This window comes from Mauremys mutica, chromosome 10, assembly GCF_020497125.1.
Source record: "Mauremys mutica isolate MM-2020 ecotype Southern chromosome 10, ASM2049712v1, whole genome shotgun sequence".
NCBI classification, from domain to species: Eukaryota; Metazoa; Chordata; order Testudines; family Geoemydidae; genus Mauremys; species Mauremys mutica.
In genome coordinates, this window is record NC_059081.1 from 57,469,187 (window position 1) to 57,490,118 (window position 20,932).

The following is a 20,932-nucleotide window of genomic DNA, read 5'->3' on the forward strand; positions in this document are numbered from 1 at the left end:
TCCAGAGCCGAGGCGCCGAGAGCCCCCGGGAGAAGGGGGCGCGCGCGTGCGCGTCGGGCACGCACCGCCTAGGCCCGGCCCGCCTTAGCCCTGGGCGGGAGCCAGGGCCCGCGCCACTGACTTACTGCTGAGCCGGGGATCGCGGCTCCGCTCGCGGGCCCTGCCCTCGCCGCGCCTCGGGGCCGCGCCGGCCCCTTTGTAACGCCGGAACAAGCTGCAGAACCGGGGGCCTGGGGTCTTCGGCGGCGGGGGGCCCCGCTTCGGCGGTAAGTCGGCGGCGGCGGGGGGGTCCTTCCGCTCCGGGACCCGCCGCCCGCCGCCGAATTCCCGCCGAAGCTCAGCTGGGTCTGCGGCGGCGGGGGGTCCTTCCGCCCCGGAGTGGAAGGACGCCCCGCTGGCGAAGACCAGGAGCAGAAGCAGCTCCGGGGCCCCCGGAACACGTGAAGGACCCCGCTCCAGGGGCCCCGGAAAAACTCTCGGGGGGGCCCCGGGGCAAATTGCCTCACTCCCCCCCCCCCCCGGGCGGCCCCGCAGAGCCGTTTCCTGAGGCGATCCCGCAGGGCAGGGCTGGCCCGTCCCCGCCTCGCTGCGGAGCCGGCCGGGCCGGTCACACGCCACCTCAGAGCGCCCTGGCTCGGACACTTGTAACCTGTCAAGCTTCAGGGGCGCCATAGGTCGGGTTCCCAAGGGCAGGGCGCTGGCGTGGGGGAGCAGAGAGGTACAGGTGGGGGTACCTGCCGCGGGGGCAGTCAGTGGCGGTCGGGTGCCCTAGGGCTCCCGCTCAGGGCAGCAAGCCCAGCACCCAGCGACAGCCCTCAGTCAGCGCCTCCCTAAGGGACCCCTTTCCTCAGCGCTGTGGGGGAGGTGGGAGCCAGCAGCTGGGGTTTGCAGGGGCATATAGGCGAACCAGCTGCGGGTGCAGGGGAAGGACGCATGGGGCTTTTTCTGCTCTGGAAAAGGACCCGCCGAGGGACCCTGGACAGAGACAGGAAGCTCAAAAACGAGGCCATGTGCAGAAACCCTTTATGTGTGGTAAGCCTAGTTACTCAAACGCCTCCTACCGTTTGTTTCATTTAACAAATGGGGTTACTTCTTCAACTATCTGTGTGTGGCGTTCGCTGGAGGGTGCCTCAAAGCCAGATTACCAAACCAACTCCGTTCTTGGTGAATGGAACCTGCCCACTTTGCAAACCACCCTCCTGAACACTAAAAACGTTGCTTACAAAAATAAACAAATGCAACAAGGTATGTTACATAATTAAGGAAGACACTCGCAATCTCCTAAAAGTTGCATGAGGAGTACTGGCCCAATTCCAACTCTGGAGATTACATACTCCCTACCGAAAAGTAGTGAGTGGTGAATTTTATGTTTTACTTAACTTCTGATCAAACTGCAGCATAAAACTAGTGTATACTGTTAAACAGCTGCCATGTTTCATCCCAAATTAGATACGTCAGAGATAAAGAAATTACATCTGTATTGAAATTAATTCCAGTCCTTAATGACAGCAGCAGCATTATTCTACATGCTCAAGCAGGTGTCTGATTTAAAGGAGGCTTTCAATGAGGATATGTGCAGCAGAGATCATTACTGTTCTTATTTGTGTAAAAAGTGATTCCACAATCTGAAATTTAGATCAGAAGCCCCCTCTCCTACTGAAGTCTTCCTTCACGGCCATAATATTTGTATAAACAGGATAGCGGAAAGGGCTCTGTCTCTGCTCATAGCAAATTAGCTTACTGAACTCAGCAGCACCTGGAGTGTGCACCATATAAAGATTTAAGCATATTCCAATATTTTCAGAAGAACTAGTCTCTTGGTTATTATGCAATTCCATTTGTAAAACAGTAACAGAATGATACACTCTCCTCACTACCTGTGTCCTCTGGGCTTTCTTCCTCCCTTTTATTCTCTGCACTTTCCTCTTCTTCCTGTTCCTTCACAAGGATAACCTCCTTTACTCCATATTAAGTTTACTTGGAAAAAATAAAATCAGTAAATGCTCTTTTGTATGGGATGAAATGTATTTACACAGACTGACACCCAAGGAAAGTTATCAGGTAAATTGGCCTTAGCAGGATATTAATCTGAAATACCGTCTATTAGTGTTGACAGATATATACTGCATATTAATTGTCCCATACGCCTCCCTTACCACTCAGTATCTGCACTCAGCATAGATCATCTAAGTTTGTAAAATGACCATTTGCATTAAGAAACTGTATAGAAAGATCCACTACATGTTGACACCTTAACAGAAACAAATCTATATATTAAACAAGAAAACCATGCACAAGTTAAAAAATACAATTGACACAAGGTGTACACATTCATCCAGAAACAATATTTATTTAACATCATGTATATATATATATTCTGCATTGCAGACTGTTTTCCATTTTATACATCTCTATTTACAGTGATTTAAAATATTCTTTATTTTTTTAATCTCTGGCAAATATATACAAGGTCAACAGTAACTACATTTCACATTTCAACAACAATAAACAGCATTAACCAGTTTCAGTAAGACAGTTAAGATAATGGCTTACATGCACCAATAACATGATCTTCAATGTGTGTTATCTTCAGCTCTGTAAGAATGAAGATTTTTCACTGGTCCCAGGTTAAAGGACATCATGCAACAGAGACTGCATTTACTACCCATTCTGTTTAGTTCTTCACCAGCACTATATCCTGAATGTTTGGGAGTGCATACCAACATGCAGGGTTACACACTGGTGAAAAAAGAGCATCTACACAATTCAAGCCCTTTTGCCAAACAGATTTGTCCACAGAAAGTAGGTTATTTGCTGCCTGTCCTCCTTTTGTGACAATGATAAAATTACATAAAATGCCAAAGTAGTAAAAATCCTTCAGAAATCTTAGTCCAGAGAAACAAACCTTGTATGACAGAAACAGTAAGAAAATACTATCTCAATCCTTGCAGATTGTTTCATTTTGCTAGTCAAACTGACTGCAAATTCTATTTTGTTACACGAACAGTAAGACTCAAAAGATTCATTGTAAAGTAGAGGAATTTATTACAAATTTAAAAAATACAGCACAGGGTACCTCAGTTTACTTATAGCAAATAAAAGCTACCATAGTAAGTCCAAAATGTATTGTGTTGAGATGATCTACTTATTCAAAATCTTTACTAGCTTTTGCCTGGTGTCCTTGATATGGAAAAATGATTCCAGTTAAATGACTCCCTTAAGGTTATTTACTTTATTACATGGTTTCATTCCATAAATAACCAACTAGTAATGCCCTTGCCCAAAAGTATTTACTGTTTTCTTGCAGAAAAGTGCAATGTAGTGTTTCCAAGTCATATTTGAACACACAAACACAAACATTTTGAACACTAGCAAACCCATGAATACTTTGCAAAGACAAGTAATTTATTCTGAGTGATTGCCAACTCATATTGACTGAAAATTAGAAGCCATGTACTTTTTGATAGTAACATTTTTCATAAACAAAAAATATGCAAGACTAGTGAATGGTCTGAATTGGAGGGAAAATTTTCAGTAGCTTATTTTCTGTCACTTCTAAGTCCTATAATGTCAAGGAGAAGAAATTTAAATTTACTTAGAGAAACTACTAACAACCTGTTAAATTTCCTATTCAGTGCTGGGAAATAGCAGGATCAATTGTCCTGCACCTGAAATAAAGATACAGTGACAAAGCACCATAAAGGAGTCTAGTCTTATTGGAGGGTACATCTAAACTATTAGTTATTTGTGTTACAGACGCGATATAACTATTTGCTCATTTGAAGACATTTCAGTAATTAACTTGATTTTTCTAGAACCAATTAATTTTTTTGTTTGGGAATCAATTTTTTTTGAAATTTAGTTTGACAGAAATATTCAGCCAAAATACTGGGGTCTTCTGCTCTATTCACTCACACTTCACTGCTTGTAAACCTGTAATAGGCATTCATGACAAAATAATTAGTTGACAAAGTCCTAGCTCAAAATGTAGTCCAGGATCTCAAAATAACTGTACAACTGTTTCCATCCATGTTTCCTCACAGGAATAGAAAAGCTATCCTTTACATTAGAAGGGACAATTTTTTGAAGGATGGACCCCATTTTAATTACATTTGGTCCCTTAATGGTCTCTTGGTATACTGTCTGATGCATGTAGGAAAGATAAAAAGGAATTTGCTTTTCTATACTCCTATAGGGATCACACTAAATCCTGAAACAGAAACAGCAGTTTGCATCTAATTTAGTTAAATCTAGAATTAAGCTGTCTGGGTTGGGGTAGATTGTCCACTAATAAAGTTCATTTCTCATCCAGATTGTATCTGAGGTTCTCCGTATTAGACTTCAAGGGATAACTACAAAATAAACGGAACTTATTCTTATTGCAGATACTGACCCTAGCCAACCCTCAGGTAAAATTTACTCATTAATTTAAGTGCCTACAGCTATTTTCTTTCTTCCTGTTTTATGCTTTGCAAGCTCGGCTTAATAAGGTAGGATTTTAAAAAGCCATATTAAAAATATTAGCAATGGTCATATGAACATATGTATGCCAGCCTTGCGAAATCTTATTCTCACACTCACTTGGGGTGTTTTGTTTTGATGTACCAGTGACGGATCAGTTTCCCCCACTCCTCTCCATTGTCTTCCATCGAAATGTAATAGGCTGGTATATATATTGGGCTCTCAGCTGATCTATTATGACAATTTTGAAAGAAGGGTTTATATGTTCATTTATACTTCAGCCATAGAAAATATCTAAATAAACTTTCAGGCAATGCACAACTTTGATTATGCAAATGCCATAAGGAATAAATGAGAAACAAGGGAATTTTCAATAAGGCCCAGGTCCTAGAAACAAAACACTACATTTAAAATACCAAACAAGATACCAAATATTGTATAATCTGGTTTAAGATGAATACTCAGTGCATGTACACTACAATGAATTTGCCCTTTTTATTTTACGTGTTTGGAATGGACTGGCACAGGTTACTTCTGGCTTTGCCCCTTGAGTTCTGCAATCGTTCCTCACTCGAGAAATAAAAATACATGTTCACTGTCCACAATGCTACTCTCACAATGCCAATGGATACAATGAATATACCTAATGCACTTGATAGTAAGTTTAGCATATTAAGGTAACATGTCTTAGAGTTAGGCAATGCTAGATTGCAACTACTTAGGGTTTGTATGATTTAGTATTTAAAATATCAAGACTGTCTTTTTGTTCTGTTTGTACAGTGCATAATAAATAACAGCTTAGCTCATTCTATTTATCACTTTTTTCCACAATTTAGGGGGACAGTATTTTGTACAACTTAATTTCAAAATTTTCTTTGAACAGTCAATTTGGTCATTTCTATCTTCAGGTCGTTTTGATTTTCAAGAGTTTTTTATTTTTGATTAAAAAAATCAAACTGAAATTACTTATCAATCCATTTGTCTGAATTGTTTCCAGGTTTAAGAAAATTAAAACACCTTAAATCTTAAAAGCAGGTAGCAACTGGCTTATCTGGAACAACAAAAAAGTTTAAACTGTTGATTTAAAAATGGCCTCAATGTAGAATAATCTGTTCCAAAATTAATCTTCAAAATATATTTGTGAACCTTTTATCATTATTTTGAATTTTTTCCCCCTTGAACTAAGCTTTAAAATTAATTACTAGTTATCCAAAAAGTAAAGCAACCCCCTTTTATTTGCCACTATTTAGTAGTGGATCGTACCCCCAAAAATTTCTAATATGTTTACATTTATATACAATACACACACAACTGAGGCAACTGATTGTCAACATGTGACAATGTATGTACCTACCCACACACAAACCTCACATGGTGAGAAAAAGCTCTGCCCCAGTACATTCTATTATTCACAAAAGTAGTGCAAATAAAATATTTTGTCAGAAAACAGTATTTTCACTATTCCAATGTCAACGCAGATGATTTTAATTACCTTAAAAGCTAGTAAGAAATATGAGAATTTATTTGTAAATGCCAGATTTATGTATCTGAGACTATTATATTTGCAAACCATACAAATATCTGATATAATACATAACTGGTGTGATAAAATGGTCACTGCTACAGAATGGAAGGACAGGCTCCACACTCCTAAAAAAGCTTTTTCAAGGTCATATCACAAATCGGTATTTGAGATGTACAATAAGGTATAAAGTCTCAATATTCTGAAAACTAAACTAAATGGATGGGTAGTAGAGTATTTAATCTTCACTTGCAACATTCGTTTAAACAGCTATTACTTGTCATCTTGCTGCCTGCATAAAAAATGGCTCACAGCTCAAGCAAAATGCCACTCGAAATAGCTTAAAAGCTGATCAAAGATTTAATTAGCAAGCCTGTTATTTTATATTTCCTTAAATTATGAAGTCCCAGGAAAAAAACAAATTACAAATGCCAGCATATTATTGTACACAGTTATGCTAAAATCAAGGGATAATACATTTATCCTTACTTAAATGTGTATCTACACCTAGCTACAGTACCCATGGTTCTCCACTTCAGATTTGTGCATATATACTATCTTAGATAAGGAGGAATGTCGTATTCTACATTCTGACCTTTTGTATACTGCAACTGTACTCAACTATTGCAGGGGTCTAAAACTAGTGCATGATGTTACATACCAAATGCATTATAATTACGGAGAGACAATAGAGTGAGGTAAGGAAAAAGAACTTAAGTCTAAATCTTTGTCAGAAACCTATTTTAATAGTTTTGTACTTAGTTTAACAGTACCATACAATACCCTCCAAAGTCAACTCTGATTATTCTTTGTTTGTATCCCAAGCATTTCCATTTCAATTAATGCCACAGTACTTTGAAGTTCACTGAAGCTCAGTACATCATATTTCACAACTACCTTGACATGGATTGATGGACACATCTAAAAGCATTAATGATATATAGCACTGACATGACACATTATAATGGCTGCTTCATTTGTGTTAATGGATGAGTCATTCCAGAACATAGAGAGGTTGATCAGTGAACATCTGACACGAAGCACTCAAAGGATCCTTTGGACAAGTTATTATGTATCATGTCAGTCCACAGTGTGGAACATCTAGGATGTTAATAGGGACAGAATTTGAACTCTATCAAAAAGCATATTATAGCGAAAGTAGTGTGCATATACGCACAAAAGCAGATTAACGAATACTTAACAGATTTATAAAATATAACAAAAGGCACTCCACCAAAATAAGGACTAAATACCTGCAAAACTGGTTTAAAAAAGTGACTAAAACTTCAAATTTGAGCACCCATATTTGACTCCCCATTTGAAATCACAGGACTATTTCATTTTGCTGAACTGGTTTAACTGCATTTTGTAAAAGAAATGGATCATGATATGGAAACTTGTTTGCAAAATTTTTAGAAGAGTTATAAATCCCTTAGGTGAAAACTAACCGTGGAAAATATAGAACCTCTATAGCTGACCTACCAAACATCACTATGTATATTTTTGTATATACCTCTACTATATATACATACATACATACACACAAAATAAACACTTGAAAAAATATATTGGGATTCTTCCAAAACTAGCCTGACCGTCTGACTTACATTTCCATCTCAAGAACTAATATAAAGGAATGATTGGTCCTTATCAATTTGAAATTATATTTATCTTTAGTAATATTTCTTTTTTTTTTTAATGTTATCATTCCTCTTTGAATGTGAAATATGAAGATTAAGTGACCAAGTAACTCATTCAACCATAAAAATGTCTTCCTTTACCTGTTTATAAGTTTGAAAGTCACTTTGAAAAAATGCTACTTGAAACGAGGGTGTTAAAAAGAAAAGAATTGAAAGCTCAAAACAACATTTAAACAACCAACCCATTAAAATAACCACTAGCAATGTAATGCCATTTTAGTTCTGAATTTCGTACAATCTTTATAAATCAGAAGATAGCCTGTTATTTGTAGCCATTTGTTTATATTTTTTCACAGTGAAAATTATAAAACAAAAGTGCCTACATAATGAAAAAAATGTAACTCTAATCTGTTCCATGGGTTAATGGCCTGTAAACTTCCAGGTCACAACAGAGTAGAGAAAAAAGACTGAGACTTCCTCTTTTCTCCTTAGTTATCCAAAGAAAGACACAGGCTAAAATATGATGGACATCCTCCTTTGTAATCAGAAATGTACTTTAAAGTAGTGATCGCTAGCATAGGTAGCAATTGCTGCCCATACATCAATCACATAGATTCAGGACTTGGCTCAATGGCATGAGTTCAGAGTTTTCTAGGAGATTGCCTGCCTCCATCAGCAAAATGATCAGATATTTACAAAATGCAATGGATTGTAAATACAAAGGCAGTGAAGTGTGGTCCTTCTGGGAGAAAAGACTACCCCGTTATACCAACATTGTTTCTAGAAAGTGTTGCACATTGATGCTTCAGTGTTTCCAGCAAAACCATTATCTCAATCCCTGATGCATCTCCTTGGAGGATTATGTCTGGACTACAGATTTCTTAATCTATGCTGTGACTGAGCTAGGAACACCTAGAAAGCAGGAGGGGCTCCCTAACAACTATGATACCATAGAATGCAGCCTGAGAATCCCTCTGTTTACCTGAAGATGCGCTTGTTTCAATTCAGTGATCATCACCTCACACAAATAGAAGCAGAGCTAGTAGTTAATTACTTCTGGGAAAGTGTGTCTCTCCTTCCCACTTTTGAATTATTTCAACAGGTTTGGCCTTTCCAAATTCCAGTGTGTAAGCAGAATGACCCTGTGTCCTGGAGGGGAAGACATATAACATAAATATGGCTACAACGCCATAAGTAGTACACTGTGACCTACGTTCTCTACTTACAAGCCCTCTCTTTATCTGAGGGGCAACGACTTGGTAATAGGCATGCCTCCACTGTTGAGCAGGAAGAGTTTCAGAAGTAGGAGAGGGGAGGGTGGGGAAGGAAAAGAACAATTCTCATTTTAATGGAAAAGTGCATTGGTCAGCCAGGAGCAACAATGACATTCCCCTCTCCCAGAATTGATTGCACAAACTCAGAGAGGTCCAAAGTCACATTAGAATCTCTGAGGCACTCCTGGTTCTAAGAAAAATCATGATCCAGTAGTCTTTGCAGTACTATAGACTGATAAAACTAACCCGTTTCTATTTCTTAACAAAGCCAAAGCATCATCTCATAGGGATCACATTCACCATTTCCTCCAATATCACTAGTCTCACAGTGTTGAAATGGGACTGATCAGCCTACGATGGATTGCACATCACCCAAGGAGAAAGGAAGGTGTGGAAAAGGCATACATTTTATACGGCTTCACAACCATGTTCACAAGGGGTGGGGACTGGGAGTGAGGGGAGATTTATTGCTGTTTCATACAAAATACAGGATGATATCTAAACTGAATCAAATGAGATCACAATGGTCAGTATTTTCACACTGTGGGATGAAGGTTCTTGTTTTTGCCCAAGGATGAACTGTCTGTTGGTTAAAGAGGAAGAGGGGAGTCAAAGCTACACCTGGGATATCAGCTGCATATTGAAACTTGGGGATCGAGACTGCTTGGTAAGGGGAGCCCCTGGGGTAAGGAGATCTTTACCTTCCCCAGCTTGGCCTAGCCGGTCCTCCTGTAGACTGATAGTTGAAAACCGATTGGAATTGCCAGCTGCTAGATTAGTAACACCCTCAGTGCCAACCCCAACAATGCAAGCTGCTTGACCACCATTCACATAGTCAAATGATTTACTGGAGGAAGCACTGGCGGTCCGGATTAGGCTCAAGCTACTGGCTTTTGGTACCACCTGCCCAGCAGGCAGGCTGAGGTGTTTCTTTGTAGGTGTCATCTCAATTGTTTCTGCAGTAAGGTCAGTTGGTTGGTGCAGGTGCTGCTTCTGAGCTACTGAATCTCGAGGGCTCTCATTGGATTTAGTGGCAGATGATGTTTCTTTATCCTTAGCTGAACGCCCACTTGCTGCTTTCCTTAAACTGCCCCTCTGGGATGTGGACGATAGAGGCTTGGTCCCAACTGGCTGGCTACTAAGGGAAGCTCCTGATGAAAATCCTTCATCAGCATCATTGAGGTTCACGGATTCCTCTCTTCCATTTATACCCTCAGTATCTACAAAAACCCAACACAAACAAATTAGACCCAGAAACTAAACAGTCACGTTACATGAAGTAGATGTATACAGATGTAAACAAAACGTCACTAAAAACAAACTTCACTTTCTGATCCAAACACTTTCCCACTTTTTAACTGATTCCTGCAACCAAAAATTTTCCCTCTATACATAGTGGAGAGTAACTTTTGTCAGCACCAAATTCCAGTACTCTGCACTAGCAGCCTGATTTACCTCTCACTTGCCTGATTTTACACTGATGTAGCCTCATTCACTTCAAGGGAGTTATTCCTGATTTACATGTGTAAATACAAAAAATCAGGCTCCATATGGTTTATTTATTCTCTGTTCCATTCATATGCACTGTGCCCGGTTCTCTCACACTTGTATAAATCTATTACACTTTTGTTTACACAAGTGAGAGGAGAATCAGAGCCTCTTGTGTACGTACTTTTTATCTGGGTAAACCTCTCATCTGTATTAATTCACCATCTTCTGTAGAACTCATCAGCTCCAGCATTACTAGTAGAGGCACAGATAATTGTGAGCATCTGAACAACTCTCCTTGACTATCCAATCCATTACCCAAGTCAGTCTAAAGGATTCTTCACAACCCCTTCACTCATCCTTTCAGCCTAGGTTGCTATTTTTATCCTGATTTAGGGCTGCATCCTGAGAGGTACTGAATACAGTAAATGCAGCTCCTGCTGAAGTCAATGTGAGTTGCTGCAAGAGCTCAACAACCTTTAGGAACAGGTCAGACCATTGGTCACCAATCACCACCACGCCTGCAGGTGTAGTAGATTTTAGCAGATGCCAACTGGCACATAATGTGACTAAACTTTTTCCTGGAGATAAACCCTAATTCCTATTTGTCATCTCTCCCCGAAACCCCAGTCCTCCTCCTACTTCCAGTAATTACATGAAGCTGGCTTCCATCATATTGCCTGTAACCTGGCTGCCTAAATATCTTCTATCTATAAAATACCTCTTTATATATGGAATACAAGATTAAGCTGCAAAGTGCTGCACACTGTGGAAGAGACTTTGTGCTTCTGAACAGGACCTGCCTGTCAAACAGCAACCTATCACTCCAGGCCATGATTGGAGAACAGAGAAAACCTAGAGGTGGCCTCAGTTTCTTAGGATGCAACCTGAAGTCTGGTTTTGAAAGTTGGGAGTTTAAAACCCAACTGTGAAGGTATGTCTGTGCTTCAATTAAAAACCCATGGCTGGCCCATGGGGCTTGGGCTCAGGGTCTGTTTAACTGGTATAGACGTTTGGGCTAGGGCTGGAGCCCAGGCTCTAGGACCCTGCGAGGTGGCAGGGTCCCCATGACATCTAAACCAAAATTAAACAGACCCTTATCCGGAGCCAAGTCAGTTGGCATAGGCCAGCTGCAGGTGTCTAACTTTAGTGTAGACATACCCTGAGTGTATTAAGTCAGTGACCTTTGGAAATAAGTCTGACTTGACAGGGTGCAAAGGTGGATGAGCTCTGCTGGTTTACTGGCTAAATTTACTGGCAGCAGGTTCCTTTGCAAACTACTTCTAGTTTATGGTTTTCATTTTGCTCCCTTATTTTCCATTACTAAGGAAACAAATGCATTTACTTCTTAAGTGTTTGCTTTCAGTCCTATACCATGAAAAGGGTTGTACAAAAAATAGCAAGTATTTTCATAAAAAATGCAATTTTGTTTCAGGGCATTTTGAAACCCCAAGGAAATTCATAAAGTAGTTTTTACATCAAAACATGACAAAATATGCATTTATCATGTATTTGAACAGGACTTTGAATTTCAAAAATTGTAGTTTTTGCATTTGAGTGAAAGTGTGCTCATTTTCACTCCAGCTGTCTTACTTTCAAGATTAAAAAAGCAAAATTTCACTTTTTAAAAAAAAAATAAAAATAAGGCCTTCAAATTGTAAGAATTTCAGTTTTCCCTGTGATAACCCTAAGTATGACTGCTTGCGGGAAACCCCAGGAAGTGTACATGTCTGACGGCTTCAACTGCTGCATTATTCCAGTGGCAGTTTGCTCACTCTGCTCTGGCACATATCAAAGAGTGTCTGAAGCTCCTTAAATGGTGGCAAAAAGTTTATGAGTAACATACAGGAATGAACCTACACTTCCACAGACTCTTGTCAGTGCACTGACAAAGGTAACAAGTTGTTTTTAAACTTTCAAGTTACACTGCAGCCTATTGAGGCCAGTACTTTGCTCTTCGTGCTCCTTCACTGTGCAAAAATATCTAGCTTGGCTATGCATCATATTTCAGAAGCAGAAAGCAGAACAGCTTTACAGATGGGTTTTTTTGGGTCCCTTTCCCTGGTAGGAAACCCTTTTCGTTGAAGCTAAGATCACTGTTATTCCTGGTTTCAGCCTCCCAAGGGGCACTCAGCCACTTTCTAACCTAAAGCCATTCTCAGTAGAATACAATGCTGGTCTGCTTTATTATGTAATCCTCATAGGATTAATCTAATCTTTAACCTCCCATAAACTGTAAGAAACTTCACAGTACTGCAATCTTCATACCTGGAAAAAAACTTTAGCCTCAGGACAAGACAAGCATTTTAAACTCTAAGGGATATTTTCTAATTATTAAAATGCATTTACTACAACCTCCTGAATACATATTTAAAATATGGGTTTTATTTTTTTTCCCCGTTTGATCAAATCAGTCCTTTAGAAATATAAAAGTGTTTGTCTTCTCATTTATTCACACGAATACTTTCCCACATTAAACAATGAGACATTTTATGAACAACCCACCACCACCGTCCTCAAAGGTGCTGGTAAAAGGATGATACAACCGAAATACCCTGAAACCAAAAGAAGCTTTTCCCATCAGACCCAGCATTTATATTCTTTTATACCATCATGCAAAACTGAATGAAAGTGCATTGATTAGGAACCACGGCAGCAGCTAACACCTCCTCTCTCAACCTTTCCTTATTCAAATGGATGATGTGTAACTTGCAGGAAGACACCCTTAAGCAATATGGAAAAGCTTTATTTGAACACTGATGCAAATACCGTGAAGAAGCACCGAAGTGTTCATGAGAAAATAATCAGGGATGCTAAACAGATTATCCTACTTCAGAAAAAACACCATGAGACAGCAGAAAGAAATTGGAAAGGTAAAACTGTCAAGTATCCATTCAATTTAGAGAGGAGAATGAGAGACTTGGTGCAAGCTTTTGGATGCTGCAACCATGCAGAGGCCCAGGCAGCACAGCAATGCTGAGGAATGAAGAAAACAGACAAGACAACATGCAGGAAAATCTCTCTCTAGTCAGATCCCAGATACTCAGGAAAGTTCTCACTGGAGTGAAGTCTTTCACCTCAGTAAAATACAGCTTGAATATATACAGTTATCCGACTGGATGGTAGTTTTCCTCTAACACTACCCTCAAAGACAAGGAAAAGGGAGAGTGCAGTTCAGTTCTCTATACCCCTTATTTGGAACAGGTAACTCAGAAAAAGTGGTAGGTTTCTTCTTTTCCTACAGAACAGTAACAATCAAAACAACATCTTTCTCCTGAACAGCCCCATAATTGACTACAATCCTGGAAAGGAAAGGAGAAAATGAGAGAGAAAATGACAAGTCAACCACAAAGCTTTTGTCTTCAAGTTTCTCAACATTTTCTATAGGAATTAGTGCTTCTCTAAAGAATGCACTTTTTTTGTGACACAGAAGTCACTACAAAGTAGATCCAGCAGAAGTATTACATTTATTTTTGGATTTGTTCCATGTCAGCTTTCCCCCTACCATTATCTACTGGCCACAAATGACTGTGTATACCTACTGCTGCAACCCGACAGAAGAGTATGAACACACGTAACCCTTTTAAACACACATCCTTTCTGAGGCATCACTAAGCCACCTCTTGGAAACCGGCAGAACATTCCATGTATTGTTTCCAAACACTAGTTTAAAAGGGATATTTATTCTGTTTATCCTTCTCATAATTAGATGCATAAACAAACTTGAACAATGAAAGGGATTACTAGGGTTTACCAAGAAAGATCTTTCTTGTTTCACGCTGTTGTCAGGTAGGACATAGTCACTCAATTGAGGGTATTTGCTAAATCAAGTTTTCTGCAAAATCATCAATTAACAAGGTAATATACATAACATACAAATAATAATTTAAGTATTAGTAGTCAAATCTGCTTTAGCTCCATGGCCACTTTCCACCCCAGAATATTACTGAGTGGCAAAGTTTGTACAGTTTGAGCAAACAGGCAACTGTCAGCTTTCTATGTTCAGTTATCTGTTCAAATATTCTTCACTTTCATATCCAGGAAAACCATGCAAAGTGATGCAGACTCCAAAGGAACAAGTCAAAAGATATGGATATTTTAAAATAACTCAAGTGTTAGAAAGGGAAGGCTACATTCTTGGCAACCATTTTTAATGAAGGTTCTCTGCAAAGCTCAGGACTTCTCCATATCCTTCAGGACATGCACATGCAACGGTCAGTACAGTGGAATAAGACGAATCAGAACAAATGGAGTAAGGATGGGGTAGGGCTCGTTTACTGAGCATGCTCAAACTCACTACGCACCAAGGAGCAGTTTCTAAAACTTCAACAGCATCATGTTTTTGTAAGTATCTTATTTTCCAAAGAAGTGGAATGTTGTGACCCTCATTCATTACGTGCTGATTCACTGTGGTGGATTCCATGGTAACAATACATCAAATCTAGAAGAATCTCAGATTTTTGTTTCCACAAGGACACCCTGAAGCGTATGCAGTACATATGAAACAGTCTGCAAACACCTTCTCTGTTTCAGAGAAATTGTGACCTTTATAGCTGTTGGAAATGCCAAAGGAATGTTCACACAGAAAAGAAAACTTAAATTATAGAAACAGATTAGGAAGATCAGAGGACTCTTGGGAATACATTTTCAGCTAAAAACCTGGGGAATTAAGCACACCACCACCACCAAGAGAAGTCATGAATAAAATTAACTGCATGAAAGCATACCTCTTACCAAGTACAGATGATAAGTTAATAAACTCACTAAAGGAAAATGAACCTGTATCAGACAACTCACAGAATACTACATGTGGCTGCAAGGGCAGCTGTTGCAAAATCCAACAGCATACACCAAAATAACCTGTTTGTGAAGAAAAACAGTCACTGTTTTAAAGTGGCTGGAAACGTTACAACTTGATTCCAGTTAGGGGATTGGTGTGGTTGTTTACAGCCAGTCCACTCACACAGGCTAACAAGATGGTGAAGCTTTAGTGAATAGAAGTGTGGGGAATAAATATAAAAGAATTTATTCAAAGCAGAACACTGGGAATCTACATCTTAGGCAAACCCAACTTTAACAGCGACAGGAAATTCACTTTGGAATTTTGAAACATTGTTCCAATACTATCTTGTTAATCTGAAGTTGTAGTAAGATTCTTTTATACCCTAAAACGGATTCATCAGGTTTTCTGAACTGGGCTCATGCTCATTTGGTGCAGTATTTTTCTCACAAATATTAGAGTAAACATGCTCAGTAATAGGAAATTTCCAAGCAATCTCAATGCTCTTAGATGCTGCCCTTGCCTTTTCGTTAGCCATGCCAAGCTGCCTTTCACCACACAGAGATGCAAGCCCCAGGCCAGCCCACATGATAACAAAAGGTAGTACCTGACCTGGTGCTAGGTATATAGGGGATGTGTGTATTGCAAAGAGAAGCTAATACACCCTGGGATAGTGGAAACACGCACTAGAATGGAAAGAAGTTCTGCTTGGGGATAGGGAGCCAGGATCTTCCTCCGGCAACTGCCTCACTGACTTTTGCCTCCTCTCTGTCCTACCCTCTGTTGTGGCTGCTGTCAAGGTGGGCTCCGGTGAGCCATGCTCAGGGGTCCTGCGCACCAGCACCTCCCCCTCTTGCTCACGTTTGATCCCTAGGTCTGTGGAGCCGTGCTGGATCGGGGAGCCAGGAATGCTTGAGTCAGCCTCGTTTGAGAAGTCAAAGCCATCTGGGATTCAACACACAAAATTTTAGTGCTTTTCTATTCCTTTCTAGGCATTCCAATCCAGGCAGGGAAAAGAGAAGATTTGTGTGGACATGGAAAAACAAAAGCACTATCCACATTTAGGGCTGGTCTACACTGCACTGTACAGCAGGTTATGGGGGGGCAAACTGCAGAGTGCACAACAATGGTATGCTCTAACTGCTCCATGCAACACTGCTGGAGCAAACTAAAAGATCCCTACGCTTTTGAAAGAGGAGTATGTTAAATGCGAACTTTGTACTTTTAGTTCATGCCAGCAGCGTCCACACACGGCATTCTGGTGCACTCCGCAATTCACACCCTTATAATCCACACTGTATGCACTGTAGACATAGCCTTACTTATATACACACACAAATACATTTGTGTGCACACCCACAGAAAGAGGAAGATGAACTATATTGTACGTGAGAGAGACTGGCAAATGAACAAAACGATATCAGTGCTAAGGACAAACATGACTGAAAATCTGCAAAATGGTAACGTTTGCTTCTAGGCTTGGGCAGCCTGACTTGACAGATCATGAAGCACACTGGTTCTTGATACATAAAAATAAACTGTAAAAGAAGGGACAGGGTTTCAAACCAGAGATCAAGTTTTCCCTCTGCGATATCTTAAGTTCCCACTTTTTACTTTCAGCCATTTATGCAGCTTTTTCAATGGATGTTTTTATACATGCAGGAACACAAAGCTTTTAAATATGACAGTGATTTCTAAGCAAGCTTTTTGCCATACTTATACTGAAGGTGCACCTGACCACAAGAAAAAAACTACCACATCTATTTTTCTTCCTTGCACAATTAAATACTATTCTTAGCAATACAAGTATCCCTCAAGAAAAACAGGGGAGTGAAGGGGAATGAGATAAATTAGTCAAAAGTAGTTTAGGAATTTTTCTCTAAAAACAAATGGTCTGATTTAGAGCTGCACAACTCAATCTCCCACAGACTTAAGTAGGATCAGTGGTTGCTCAGGACCACTGAAAAAGTCAGGCCAATAGTACTTCTTGCACTATATTACAGATGGGAAGCAACGTGGTCTAACGGACTGAGTGTGGGACTGGGAGCCAAGAACTCCCAAGATCTAACGCACCTCGGCCACTGATACTCCATGCTACGCAACATGGAAAAGATACCTAACCTCTCAAGCTTCTCCATCTGTAAAAGGAGGGTAATATTTACTTACCTACCTCACAGGAGTACTGTGAGATTTAAAGAGTTCATGGCCATGCAGTGCTCTGAAAAGATGTAAAGCGCTATATATTGTTACAAAATACTGCTGTTAGAAAAACAATTAAATGAAACTATTCTGTCAACATTCAGATTCAGAAGCTAATTGGTAACGATGGAGATGAACACAGTACAGTATGTTATTCGCGGCGCCGTGGGACTGCTCACCTTCTCTCCTCCAGCGATGGCGACGGATGGAAGCTGTCGTAATGGCAGTCCGAGAGATCCTGGGCACTGTAGGAGTAACCTCCACCTTCAGCACCTTCTGGCCTTCTTGCGACATATCAGGGGCATCAAAGGGCAACGAGTTCTTCATGGCATTTGCAACCTACGGTAACAGTAAAATCCTATGCAAATTCACCACCCTCGACTATACTAAGAGCAGTGCCAGATTTCATTGTCAGACTGGATGGGGAGACAAAGATTTGGCAACAGTGTATCAGGCTGCCACACATAGACATGGCAGGGACTTCAGGACTTCATGACCACTGACAGGCTCATTGCAAAGCTGACATATCTGGACTATAGAGGACTTCCTTCTCCCTAGGAAGGTTTGAGCTTCCCCATTCTCATTTTATTAAATGATCTGTTTGTTTTGCTGCAGATTCACTGCAGAAAAAGAGAGTATTCCAACAGAGTCAGACTTCAAATGAAACCCAGTAGTACTACCTTCAAGAATTAGGTCACAAACCATGTCAGTGCAAACAGCACAAGTGCAATCAATGGCTACATAAATAAAAATAGTGTTACCTTCACAAAGGTCACATAATTAGCTCCCAATCTTCAACTACCCCTTTTTGTCAGTTTTCTACAAAATGTTAGAGAACTGCAGCATGACAAGTACAGAAGCTCCACAATAAGTTGTTCTCTACAATAAAAGATAGGTACTAGAACTGATGATAAAGCTGGAGCTCTATTTTTGCAGCTCTGGAGAGCAACTGATCTCTTCCAGTTTTGAGACTTAAAATACTATTGTAAACATAAAAGCAGCTGTAAAAATGCCATTATGGGGTTCCACATTTATTATCTTTCAGTAACTTCCAGATGAAACCTCCCAGTTTACAAATAAAAGGATGGCTGTTCTAATAGCCAACTGCTAACAAACTAGGATATGAAAGTCAAGTTGGGGTTTTTGCAGCTTGTGCACCATCACCAGTATAATAAACTTGCTGTCAGAATTTGGTTCACAACTTTTTTGATAGATGAGAAAAATAGAATCCAGGTTATCATCCGTGGCTGTGTTGACTTTGCAATACTAATACACTAATAAAATAATAAATACTAATACTTTGCACTTGCATATCTTAATTCAAGGATCTCAACATTTATTAAAACTTTCCCCTAATAAAGCAAGCTGATATTACTCAAAGGGGAGTGATAAATTGAGTAACAAGGTATCATTTCCCTAGTTATTTTTCTGCCTTTAATCTCACTCAGTCCCATCCTATACAGCAACAATTGCTATTGCTTTTCTCTGCAATTCGGTTAACAGGCATTAAGAAGAACAATGCTATGTAGTCACCCAATTGTTTTTTTCTTGGATCATTTAAAGTCATCAGTGATTTATCAAAAGTCGAAGCTGCAGAGACAGAAGTATTTTAAAGACTGAAGTTTGTATTAGGATGTATAACAGAGCTGCAAGACATGGCCCTTTTTAAAATCAAGTAATTTATTTGGCTGCTCATGGCAAAGACATGCAAAACATCAGTGAAATATATTTTAACACTGACAGAACAAAACCCAGAGATGGATAGTCCTATGTCAGTTCAACTGAAATCCAGATTAACAGAGAGCAGGCCTACACGACAGCAGGGATTGACACTCTGAGATCAATCCACCAGCGGTCGATTTAGCGGGTCTAGTAAAGACCCACCAAATCGACAGAAGATCACTCTCCAGTCGACTCCTGTATTCTACCCCCGCCCCCCTCCGATGAGAAGAAGAAGGTAAGGCAAGGGAAGATTTTCTCCTGTCAACCCCCCACAGTGTAGACCCCGCGGTAACTCAACCTAAGGTATGTTGACTCCAGCTATGTTATTCACGTAGCTGGAGTTGCGTAGCATTGGTCAATTTACCACAGTAGTGTAGACATAGCCTGAGTATACACCTTTAACAAGAGGCTCTACTGTGACATACAGGCTCATTGCTACCAACTGGCAAAGGGTTCATGACTGTCAGCAACTCCTACTAGGCCTAACAAACTCACTACACCTAACACATTGCTTTCATAGTATTTATCCATAAATAGTGTCCTGTAAAGTATCAAATGAAAGCTGGTCATTGTATTGTTGTGAAATATATGTACTATACTGACATTTAAAAAGTTTTGTTTAGATACTGTAGTATCTAAAGTCTGTAACCAGGCACAGCTGACAAACAGGTTTCCTCCAGACACGAGATAAGATGGGTCTCTCTGTCAAATGTAAATTGAGCACTGAAAGCCAAATCTGCATACTGTGAAACAGGCAGATGGAAAGATGCTGGAGAATGGAACCCACAGGGGGTTGTCTTATCTCTGGGGTGCAAAGACAATGGACTTTGGGGTATAAGAGGGAAGCACAGGGACCACTCTTTTATTCTGCGCTTGAGGGGGTAACCGGGCAGTGCACTTATGCCCATGAAAACAAGATTTCAAACAACCTTGGCTGAAATGGTGTAAGGAAGTTCTTAGATGAGAAATTGCTTCAGATGAGGTTAGCTTGTTATAGTTCAGTCTAAGTCTACCAGAAGTGTGTTATAATTTTATTTTATTTGTAACCTGTTATTCTTGTTACCTCTTCTCACTATCTCTTAAAATCTTTACCTCTGTTATTAAACTTATACAGTAGAACCTCAAAGTCATGATCACCTTGGGAATGGAGGTTGCTCATAACTCTGAAAAAAACATTATGGTTGTTCTTTCAAAAGTTTACACATGAACACTGATGTAATACAGCTTTGAAACTTTACTATGCAGAAGTAAAGTGCTGCTTTTAACCATCTTAATTTTAATGAAACAAGCAGACACAGTTCCGTTGTCAAATTTTTTTTTAAACTTGCCCTTTACTTTTTTAGTAGTTTATGTTTAACACAGTACTGTACAGTGTTTCCTTTTCCTCCCCTCCTAACTCTGCTGCCTGATTGCACTCTTCCGGTTCCAAATGAGGTGTGTGGTTGACGGGTCAGTTCGTAACTCCGTGTTTGTAACTGAGGTTCTACTGTACTTGTTTTCACAATAAATAGATTACAGTGCTGTGTTATCTTGGAGCAGATAGTCATTTGAATCAAACAGGCTGGTGCGTTTATACTATTCCCTTGGGAGTAGGGAACCTGGTAATTGCTGTGAGTGTCAAGTGACAGGGGCTGGATTCTAGAGGGGGATGCTTTTGGAGTAGCTCGAGGCTGGGGTCCAAGAGTTGTTCAACTGTAATGCAAAGGAGGGGCTGGTAGAGCCCTGCGGTGATTGCTTGAATGGTTGAAAGGCTGGTGGCATCTGGGAGCTGACACCTGGCTACCACAAGAAAGACTCCCTCTCGTCTGAGGAGGCAAAAGGTTAACAAGGTGACTTGTAGTCCTGG

At 40.1% G+C, this 20,932-nt stretch overlaps 1 protein-coding gene across 2 annotated transcripts in view; it reads right to left on the reverse strand.

Annotated features, from left to right (window-relative positions):
- Window positions 1-2,324: 2,324 nt before the first annotated feature.
- The window catches only part of FAM126B (family with sequence similarity 126 member B), a 91,331-nt gene continuing 72,723 nt past the window's right edge, over window positions 2,325-20,932 (reverse strand). The window contains exons 13-16 of one of the 2 annotated variants that reach the window (XM_044978372.1): window positions 17,544-17,703; window positions 15,943-16,110; window positions 9,599-10,117; window positions 2,325-8,772 (exon numbers count right to left, since the gene is read on the reverse strand). In XM_044978372.1, coding sequence (XP_044834307.1) covers window positions 8,714-8,772; window positions 9,599-10,117; window positions 15,943-16,110; window positions 17,544-17,703 — 906 coding nt within the window. In that variant the 3' untranslated portion in view covers window positions 2,325-8,713. Of the gene's footprint in view, window positions 10,118-15,942; window positions 16,111-17,543; window positions 17,704-20,932 lie in introns of both variants that reach the window. The other variant, XM_044978371.1, reaches the window with a different exon arrangement.